Source organism: Triticum urartu, chromosome 7A (genome assembly GCF_056163025.1).
Source record: "Triticum urartu cultivar PI428250 chromosome 7A, HENAU_Tu73, whole genome shotgun sequence".
NCBI lineage: Eukaryota > Viridiplantae > Streptophyta > Magnoliopsida > Poales > Poaceae > Triticum > Triticum urartu.
This window is the reverse complement of record NC_141879.1, coordinates 195,347,843-195,358,736: the sequence shown is the minus strand read 5'-3', so window position 1 is coordinate 195,358,736 and position 10,894 is coordinate 195,347,843. Positions and strand designations below refer to the sequence as shown.

Here is a 10,894-nt window from a genome sequence, read left to right as displayed (position 1 = left end):
AAAAATTGTATGCCGATGCTTAGTTGATGATATCCATTATCCTCAGATTTACCATCTACGTAGTAGTTTATCATCTGATCATCTTTCCTGAACAATCATGTGGAGTTTGCGGATAACTTCTACCAGTAGTCACATAAATAAAATTTGAATGTCTCATTTTCATATGCAGAATTGCACAAATTATTTGTAGTGTTATGACATTATTTTGGGTTAGCCTTTATTTTCACGTCACCAAACGTGATAATTCTTGTTGGTAAATTTCAAAGTTCCAAAAAAATTCCTTTTAACGCGTGACCTTTTTTTCTTAACCGAGAAAGTACAGAAGTTCAGGGTTAATCCACACTGCAAGACAAAGGCTGCTACCGGAGAAGCAGCAAAACCTTACAACACCCTCATCCATTTCTGAAACCTTGACAGGGTGATATACATTCTCTTCTACAATCCTAGTGACCAATCCTAGTGACGACAAACAAAAGTCCTGAAAGCTCAACAAAATGATTGCCGTCTATGTGCCTTTGATGCTCTGATCAGTAACCACAATTTGACAATCTAAGTCAGTCAGCCTCTACTCCAGTGTCGTCCCAGTATACCGCAAGCACCTACCCAAGAGGCTTGATACCATCTGATGATTCTGAACACGTTTTCACAATCCAATTACAGTAGCACAGGTGATCACTACTATGTTTCTCTTTGTGATGTGACAGGTGAAGTCTAGGATGAGAAAACGTCAATAACCCAAACGATCATTCAATGAAGTGCGCCCATCACCAGTTTGACCTACAGATAATCAAACAATAGTATTGTCAAGGGATAAATTTACACATTTGGTGATTGTATGCTTTACTGATAAATTAATCTTACCTTGAGGTGGCACCCATGTTTCATGATCTGGACCAGCTTCAAGAAAATCTGGTCTTGCAGGACCCAGTACACGTTTTTGTTTCGACTTTTTCCCTTTTCTCTTGCTAGCCTGTGGTTCATTCTTGTTCTCAATGTCTTCTGCAGGTTGTAAACCACGTGTGTGCTTCAGCAGAAGGGCCACCGCATCAGCTGCTGATGCTTCGGATTCAACCGAAGAAGATTCTGCTTCAACGCCAGCTGACTGATCAGCAGACTTTCTCTTCCGTAAGATAAGCCCAGGAGCAGCCCCTTCAATATCCTTTTCATTGGCTGAATTAGAAAGAATAGTTTTCCGATCTTTGTAATCCACAAAATCATGAGGCTCCTCAGCATTCGTGTTTCCTTCTTTTATACAATTTTCTTCAGGTTCTATGATTCTCTTGTCGCCAAGCCACTGAGGTTTTGGTATGGTGAATGCAGGTTTGCTGGCATTTTCTTGGTTTGGGGGGACATCTGTTTCTACCTCAGCAGGTTTATCCGCTTCTGTTTTGGTAGAAAAAGAATCCTTCAAGTTCTCCTCCGTCGAGGTTTTGTCTTGGGCAATTTTGTCCTGTTTTTTGGATTCTGGTCTAGGATTATCATTAGATGCTTGAGGGTTTCCTTCTCTTGGCTCTAAATCCCTCTTGCGAGCTGCTTCTCCCATAGGATCAGCTACCTTCAGTAGGTAAACTACTTTGTCCAGCTCAGCTTGAAGATCAGAAAGCTCCTTTTGAATTTTGGCAATATTATCGTGTACTGTCGAGCAGTTCAAATCAATTAGAAAACAGAAGACAGTGAAATACTCAAAACAGAAAGAAAAGCAGGTAATAGGTGTGTATGAATACATAATTTCAGGCTCTGTACATCCATCTACAAAGGATGAGCCTGATACTCAAAACAGACAGAAAAACGGGCTATAAGCTTTGCTGGATACTCAAATAATCATGTTTTGGACCAAGTCACAGAAATCAAAGTTGCAGAAAAAAATTAGACACTGATACAACTCAATTAATTTTTATTCCAGTCTGAGTTAACATCTCCATTCTATTAAGCTAAACTCTAAAATGATCTTAAAGCTGATATAGACAATTTCAGTTGTTGCTAACCGAGAAAATGCAAATATACTCCGAAATACTTTGTTTCCAAGTCTTAAACAGATCCCTTAACAACTCTTTCAAAGAAAAGAGTCATTTCACTTATTGATATTTTGAAGTAGCTGAGGGCATCGCTGTCATAGTTAGCAAGTCAACTTGTCAAGTTTCAAGCAAAGGTCAGGCCACTAAAACACTCAAAAAAGCATTTTAGCTAGTACACAATGCATGTAGTTCTCTTACTTTTCCTTGATTTTCAGCCAAATCCCACATGCACTGATAACAACCATCAGGCAATTACTACGGATGACATATGAAACCGTTATGCAATATTTTTCTGGTTCTACAGAAAAAATATGTGAAGGGCAATAGTCAGGGTCATTAGTGGTACCATTCACACCTTGGACTTGAAAGGAAAATCCTAGAATAGTCTAAGATTCATCGGTGTAAACTACATGGTTCAGAGTGCACTATCATACCTAATTGAGATGACAATCCACTCATGTAAGCATCAAGGTCATCCCCAAGATCTGCATTATCTCTCTGAGCCAGCTTAATCTTCTCTTCTTCAAGCAACTTCTTTTTACCTTCAATATCATTGTTGATGAAATCCTTTTTATCAAGGAGACTATCAGCAGTCTCAACTGATTGTTGCCCGCTAGATTGAGGATTAGATGATTTCTTCTTTGTCCGGTCAAAAAATTCATCGTCGTCACTAGAAAAAAAATCAAAATCAATGAATCAGCACATGAGAACAAAAATGCAAAGCTATAACTCCAGCCAAGGTAAGGAATAACATACGATAATAGGCATGTACTTGCAGACGGCCACTAGTAGAAACTGAAGTAGTCTATACTTGACCAGTCAAACACAAGAAGCTTTGAATCTTTCTATCAGACTATTTGACAAAATGTTGTACGGAATCAATGAGAAAGTGAATTATATACGCTCCATGGAGAAACTCACATGTACATTGTGACTTGTCAAGGTAAGCAGAAGTGGCAGCATGGTACAAGTTTCCAAATTCCAATTACATATGTCCTAGTGCAGTGGTGCCAATCATTCCCTAAAAGTCCATAAATTTCAAATGGGCTTAGTCTTCTAGATTAAATTTTCAATTTTACATGCACTGGTGTCACTTGGAGAAGCAGACTAGGGAGAAAAGATTATTTAGATATCTCTAATATCATCCTCTGTTCTTAACTAGAGTATAGGTTAAGATATGATACACAATACGAATGCGGCTGTCATAATTCAAATCTATCAGAAGTGCAAACCTAATAACATCATCTTCTTCCTCGAGACTTGCTTTATGGCTACCACGTTTTGGTTTTCCAGCACGTGCACCAAGACTTTCTTGTATACTGTCATTTAATGTTTCTTCTAGATTTTCTAGCTCCTCCATGATCTGAAAAAAAAGGTTTGGTATTGATCTTCTAATAAGAAATGAAACCGTGATGGCACATTCAGAAATGTAAGTAAAACCTGTTATGCACTAACCTGAGATATCCTTTGCTCATTTCGTGCAATCTGTGTTTGCTGACCTTGGGTTAACCCACCTTGAGAAATGTCCTTGACTCGTATTGCATCGATCTCTTTCTTCATGTTGGCAACCTGAGACAAGCAGAGATGCAAATCATATCAGAGAACATAGAGCAGATTTTTCTTAAGAACCAAAATTCAGAGGTTCAAGCATAACACTGCTCAAAAGGACTGTCCTTAAAGAGAACATCTGAACATAGCTGGTCCACCCAGAACATAGATCCAATGCAAGGAACTTGGTAGCTCAGAAAGAGGGATTCTACAAGAACTCACGCTTGCAGGCTCAAACCCCTCGAGAACTCTGTGCTTGAAATGTGAATATGTGATTCTACCCAGGCCCATTTATAATTCTTGATATAGAAATTTTCAATGAAGATTTAACGATTAAACTAAACAAGATTGTATGTTGAGGCTACTATGACATGTGCTCACAGAGACCTAGAAGACATACATCTGGAACACGGTGCACCATTTAGTCGATAGATAATACTAACATAATCTTCTTCAAAATGATGATTTGAAAAGGCAAAAGCAACCCAAAGAGTTTCAGGTCAACGACCCTAACCTAAAAACTGGGGATATGACTACCCCGTCGATCCAACAGGTAGCTTAATCTGCTGGATCATATGATACAGCGGATAATACTGACAAGGCCGGTCCATGACGCCAACCTAAAAATTGGGGACAGGACTACGAGACAGTATATGTTTCCCTGTTGGTCCGACAGATATTTCAATCTGCTGGATTAAATGATGCAGCGGATAAAGACTAGCATGGCCTGAAGGGAGTTAAAATGCCACCATACTCATGCAGCACCACCGCAGTCTCATCGATCCCCACATACAAACCGCTGCTCCCTCTCCCATCTGCATTCAACAGCATCACCACTTACATCTGCACGATCCGCTAGATATTCCGCCACACGCTACCCGCAAAGCCTCAACGTTCCAGGCCACCCTTCTCCCCACCAGTAAAGTTCTTCCCTTCGTCGCCGCTAGAGGCCAAACACCTCGCCATCATACAACCTCCAGATTCTAGAATCTAATTCATGGACCACGATTGCCACAGCCTCACCCAAGATCGGTGATGTCATTGGCCACTACCCTTCCTCAGGCTGAAAGTAGGAGCAGGCCGTCCAACACCAGCATGCCTCTTATGAGCCTGCGCAGTTGGCAGCAACGCCATCCTCTCCATGACCATGGCAGCACAGATTAAGCCCCCCGACATTGAGTGCCGGCGGCGGCGCGGCACACGATGCCCCCAACACAGGAAGTGGGATGATGCGGGTCTGTGACCACCGCGTACTCGCTGTCGCTGATAGGCGGGTTATCGCGGCAGCCCACATAACAGATGTGGGATCAAACAGGTTTTTTGCGGCAGCTCACGGTCAGTCCCACTTGCAGGCTGAAGAACTACTGAAACTTTTTTTCAAGACGGAGGCATAAGCTCTGCCTCATCGTTTAGAGAGTTTTGTTGCACAGAAGACTAAAAAATTACAACGGTTACTACTCTCCTGGTAAGATTTGCCCAAGGCGCTTAGCGCCCGCGAGCGCCAAAGCTTTGCCTCATCCTTTATGACCTCCAAAAGGACGGTTGCAGGAGCGGACTTGTGTCGGAAAACCCATGTGTTTCTCTCATTCCAAATGGTCCAAGAAACAAGCATAGTGAGGGATGACATGGCACTACGATAGTACGATTTGCAATATGCACGCCCGACATGCTAGTCCACCACTCCTTGATGAACTACTGAAACTTGGAAACACACCAGGTGGGTGAATTCCTATGGCAGCGACTATGCCATCACCATTGCTGGAAAAGAAGGCAAGCCCATCCCATTTCGTTAGAGCGAAATTTACATTCTTTAGCGTTTGCCATAAATTGACTCAACCATAAAAGGATCTCCCCTGGTAATTTTTGCAGTGTATACTTAACTATATATTTCCTTCTTTCTAACATACTATGCAACCCACTGACCCAGACCAAAGCATCAGGTTACAGGTAAGTAGGTCGCTCAAAGGACAAAATAACATCTCCCCTGATGAGCTAGCAATGCAGAATGTAAGCACCGTTTTACTGAGGAAATGAGAATGTGCAGTTCAAAAATAAACAGCTGCTCCAAATGCCCCATGAATGGAAATCAATACCAGAACTACCGGCTACAAGTATAATGCAACAGAATTATAAACCTAAAATTTTGCCATTATCGCAAATCAGCCAAATTACAATTGGATGGGCAAGGCGCTGCAAACAGCAATTATGTAATATTTGAGCCAGACATAGGTGCATACAAATCACTATAAGAAATGGTGATTTTTCAAATGCAACCACACTCGATGTTTCATACTGTAGTTGCACATAGAAAATGCAATGCTGAGTATGATAATGTCGTTGTCGTTTCTTCAGTAAAAAACGTTTACCTTTTCCATTCGCTTTATTAATTTGCTGCGTGTCTTTTCCTGTCTGTCCGTAAGCTGACCTTTGTAGGTTTGCCACGTGATCTCATCTGCCTCATCCTAAGATATGAAAAGATGTTCAGTAAAAAAACAAGGGCCATCATAACCAATTAAAAAAGAAAAAATCTCTAAACATATATAATTATGCAACTGAAACTTGGGAACAGTTGGTTTCTCACCCAAAGAATGGAAAGGCTCCATACGATTAATAACCAATGTAAGATTCTCAATATTCACAACCAAATGCTTGTAAAAACAAAAACAAAAAACTAACCTCCCCGTCTTCTTCAGGTGCATCCTCAGACATACCCCATGAGATCCCATCTGCTAAAACTGCTTGAGTTTTCGCTCGTAAAAGGGAAGCTTCACGATCAAGCATATTTTGCCGAATCTTAGCATCACGGAGTTTCTGCATATCCTTTTCCTGTTACATGAGACAAACAAGTAAATACAAGACTCACACAACTGAATATGGGGAGGTTGACTCTGTTCAATGATGTATATCCCATTTGTGTTTTCCACTTCAACAAAAGCACAAATCTCTATTCTACTCCTAGAAAAGACCCAGTTGGTGATGATGGTGTGTGTCTGCCATCCATCATTTCTGTCATTTGATCTGCATCTAACAGATATGAAGTAGGCTGTAGTATTTTTGCGAAAAGAGTCAAAGACCCCGCCACTCTGCTCCACATTTGCAGAAAACTCCTTAGTCTCTCCCCAGCCTTTTTGTCCCAAGCAAGTCGGGGTAGGCTAGAGATAAGAGGAATAAAATTGGGTGAAACCCAACATATTTTTAGTGATATATACCAAAAACAGGGTGATTTTTTTTTCAAGTTTGTGAACATGTATTAGTCTATTTTGAATTCGTTCCAACACACAGGCACTTTGCTAGGAACAATAAACTGTATGTCGCATCATCACTATAACTTTGATTAAGATGTGAATGCAGCGGCAAGCTAGTAAATACTTCAGAAATCAAATATGGCATAGTGGCAGATGAGCCAACTGAAGGAGTTTCAGAATCTTACTGGAGGCATTAGCTCAGATGGTCCTTGGAAAATGTACAAACGTGATGATCTGGTATAATAGAAAGAGTGATAAAAGTTCAGTCCAAATTTACTGAGTGATAAGAGCGCAAATGAATACAACAGTAGTGCCATTTTATTCATTTCTTCAATTGCTTGTTTGATATTTCGTTTTCAGTTTCAGGGCATTTGTTAAACTAACAAAAATGCAGTAACATTCCTACTAGATTATTTTTTAGAATATGCATGAGGCTGACATATCTTTTCATTCAACTTTCCATCAGATGTTGTTAATTAAGTCAATTATAAGTAACAATATAATTTACTACGAAAAAATAAAAGTTAAGCTTTCTTTGAAGCCATGAACTCATTGCTACTGTTTTACAACAGTTCGCCAATGTTACTGTTTCACAACAGTTGCCAATGCCACACATGATTATTAATTTATAAAGGAAAAGGCTAGTATACATAATAAGCAGGTTATGAAATGAACAGATTTAAGGTTAGAAACCTAAAAATTCTGTCAGATGAAAAGAACACAATTTGAAAACAAATGAGCACCAGAAAGCAATTTGTTGCAATCTCTGCTAGAAATGATGCATAACACCGTCTGGCTGACAAACTTACTGCCCAAATCGAATTACATCTCCAACATGAATCGGTGTGTACATCTTCTTCTTGACCTGTTAATTAAATATATGACATCAGAACAATATTCTTGCCTTGATCAGAACGGTAGTTATGCTATCGTGAACCAACAAGCACGGCAACATTGGCAAGCTAATACAAGGTTCCTTTTCTGGGGAAAAAGGATGTTACAGGAATAGCCCAAAAGCAAATTAGCTCAGAAAGGCAGCAGTGTATTAAGCATGAAAAGAACAATGGATACACAAACAACTCTTTTGCTATTTCTAATATCAGAAAATGGCAGATATCTTTTCCCCAGTTTATAGTGTGACTCAGCAAGCCAAAGGTAGATGGATGTACAAAATTACAACAGAATAAGAATGCCATCAGCACAAATTGCAGTGCTTTAAAACAAAATAGCATGAACAATGATGCATTCTGCGTCATATTGACGCTCTTCTCCTTAATACGAAAATGTGTGTTCGAGAAACAATGAGGTGCATACATGAGAAGAGGACACATAGTTGCATGGTATCAACATTTTCAAACAAACATATTAGAAGTCCTGGATGAATTGGAAATATTCAGTTCTGCTCTGAAGTAAGACAAAAGGAAAGAGACTATACCTGAGTTTTGTTGATGGAAGAACCATGCGTGCTTCCAAGATCGTAAAGGAAAACCTGCCCATCATTTCTAAACTGCAGAACTAAAATAACACAAAAGAAGTCATGAGTGTGACGCATAAGACTTACCAAGAAAATATTATATATTATTATTATGTGAATGCTTGGATTCTATAATTACCATCTCTGGTTCACGAACAATAAATAATTATCCCATGTCCACAAAACTTGCACTCAGAGATTATTAAAAATATAATGGAAGATAATAAAACGAAAGTGAACAATTACTCATAAGAGAACACTTTATGTAATGATACATATAGTAGATGGCATACTTATGCAAGAAAAAACAACTGCAGAACTTCAATACAGTTAACCACGTGCATATACTTTGTGACCTCTGCCAAAACAACATGGACAATGCACTACACATAGAAGTCCTAGACAAATTAGTGGAAGAATTCCTTCGATTCCAGTCATGGTCAATGCCTTGATTCAACCCTATTTCACCAGCAGGTTATCCATATAATTTTACTAATTAAAAAACAGCTTTTCTAAGTCAAATACTACCCTCTGAAGAAAAGGATTATTTACAGCAAAGTTCCACAGTTCACCGCATATCATCCCCCATATGTTCATGAATATCTTAGCACCATAAATAAAATTTATGCTCACTGACATCCCAAATGTTCAGAATATCAGCGACCAGTTTCCAGCCAGCTATCCGAAGAATCAGTAAAAAGGTGACTAAGTATATTGCTTCAAACAAAATTCCAACTTCTGTTTGAAAACTGCAACCATCCTGACATCTAGTTAATGTAATGAAGCTGACTGAGATGGGGTGGGGGGTTACAGACGACCTTCCTTGATGTGAAAAGTATTAGTAATTGCTTCCGTTTCGAACTGAAAAGGTCTACAAAATACTAGCTCTGCACTTAGTAACTAGATTAAATAGCTAGCTGGAGTTCGAGTTTTGGTTCTAATGTTCTATCTATGGCATAGTTGACAAGAGCATCCGTTTCGAACAATACTTGACAAGAGCATGGCGAAAATGAATGTACCTGCATGAAAACGGGAAATGGTGGGATGCTCCAGCACGAAATCGCACAGATCAATTCGGCCAAACATGTAAGCTCCTTTCTTGGACCTGCGATATGTAATGCCAGTCATTTCACCAACCATATCTAGGAAAATAAGTAGTCCAGCTAATTATGTACTAGCAGACAACGTCATGAACTTCGAATGTGAAGGTCTCAAAATCCACATATAATACAATGCATTGGATTGAAACATGAAATATGTAGCTATGCAAGTACTCATTTCACGCAACTACAAACCATGAGTGATTTTAGAAATAAAACTAAGTCGTTATCAACCGTTTGCACTAGGAACCACGCATTGCCCTTCTCCACTCCTATCGTACATGAGCTAGAAACCCCAGAGGCATCAGAGTAAGCAGCCCCACAGCAAGACGAGAAACGCAAGACTGCTGGTGCAGAGACAGCAACTCACACGTCAAGGTTCTCGTGGATGAGGCCTTCCTTGAGCACCTCGAGGAAGAAGGGGTGTTCCGGGGCGGCGCTCCAGTCGGGGATGGCGTATGGTACGCGCGGCCGCGGCTGCTGCCGCTGCTCTGGCGGCGCCGCCTCGGCCATCTCGGTGTCGCCACCGGGGTTCCTTTCCTCCCCTGCCGACGAGTCGCTATGGCTGGGGTTAGCGCTCCCGTCGGCCGACGATTCAGACTCCGACGCTGCCTCCGCCTCGGGCTGCGGCGAGGGTCTTGGTGGCGGTGGAGGCGGCATAGAGGAGGAGAAGCTCGGTTTAGCACTCCCGTCCGCCTCGGCCATCGAGGCATCAGGCCTCGGCTCGTCCTCAGCCTCCGGCTGCGCCGACGGGACGGGCGGTGAGGGTTTGGGGGGCGGCGGAGGCGGCATGGAGGAGGAGGAGGGGTTAGGGTTTCGGGGCGGGGGCGGAGGCATAGTAGGGTTCATGGCCGTGTGCGTGAGCGTGAGAAGTGGAGACGAAGCGAAGGGAAGGGGACGACGGCGAGGAGGAGGTGGGGATGAACAGCGGAGCGGAGCTGGGTCGGTGATCCGGGCAAGCGGACGGGGAAGAAGGGGGGGCAGCAATCCTCGCCGTTGGCGAGAGATGGTGATGGTGCTGCGCAGGTGGAGCTCTCAGCCAAGCGCAATCTTGGCCGTTCGTTTACCGTTCGGCGCGCTGGATTAGATAGTGGCAGAGTTACATGTGACCAATTTGAAACATCACAACGCCATCAGCGCACCCCTCATTCACCCCCTTCCTTTCCCTCTCCTTTTCTCGAGTTGGCGGATTGTGCGTTGCTCTTCTGTCTGCCTTCGAAGAGGAAGGGGAGAGAATAGTAGTGCTGGAGGCGGATGCCTGGACTTGTCGTCACGGCAACTGGCACTATGCCAATGGGGTATTGGAGGTCGACGAAGACGAGTTGCAACTGGATATCCACGGTGATGCTCCTCCTGGCCACGGTGCTCCTTCGTGGGAGCTAAATGTGGTGGGAGATGCCTTCTCTGTCACCCTCTAAATAAGCTTGCAGGATCCTCGAATATGTAGCTCGATCTTATTCTTCCTTACTTCCCTCTAAGACTGCTGTGGTGGTGGACGGAAAAGTGGGAGGG

At 42.0% G+C, this 10,894-nt stretch overlaps 1 protein-coding gene across 1 annotated transcript; it reads right to left on the bottom strand.

Annotated features, from left to right (window-relative positions):
• Positions 1 to 277: 277 nt before the first annotated feature.
• Positions 278 to 10,461, bottom strand: LOC125525962 (SMAD/FHA domain-containing protein). Its single transcript, XM_048690963.2, has 12 exons — positions 9,753 to 10,461; positions 9,302 to 9,387; positions 8,244 to 8,323; positions 7,618 to 7,673; positions 6,994 to 7,042; positions 6,240 to 6,389; positions 5,930 to 6,025; positions 3,471 to 3,584; positions 3,248 to 3,378; positions 2,450 to 2,685; positions 862 to 1,635; positions 278 to 777 (listed from the first exon to the last, which is right to left on the bottom strand). The coding sequence occupies exons 1-12, from the start codon at positions 10,229 to 10,231 to the stop codon at positions 728 to 730; spliced, it is 2,301 nt and encodes a 766-aa protein (XP_048546920.2). The 5' UTR covers positions 10,232 to 10,461; the 3' UTR covers positions 278 to 727.
• Positions 10,462 to 10,894: the final 433 nt, after the last annotated feature.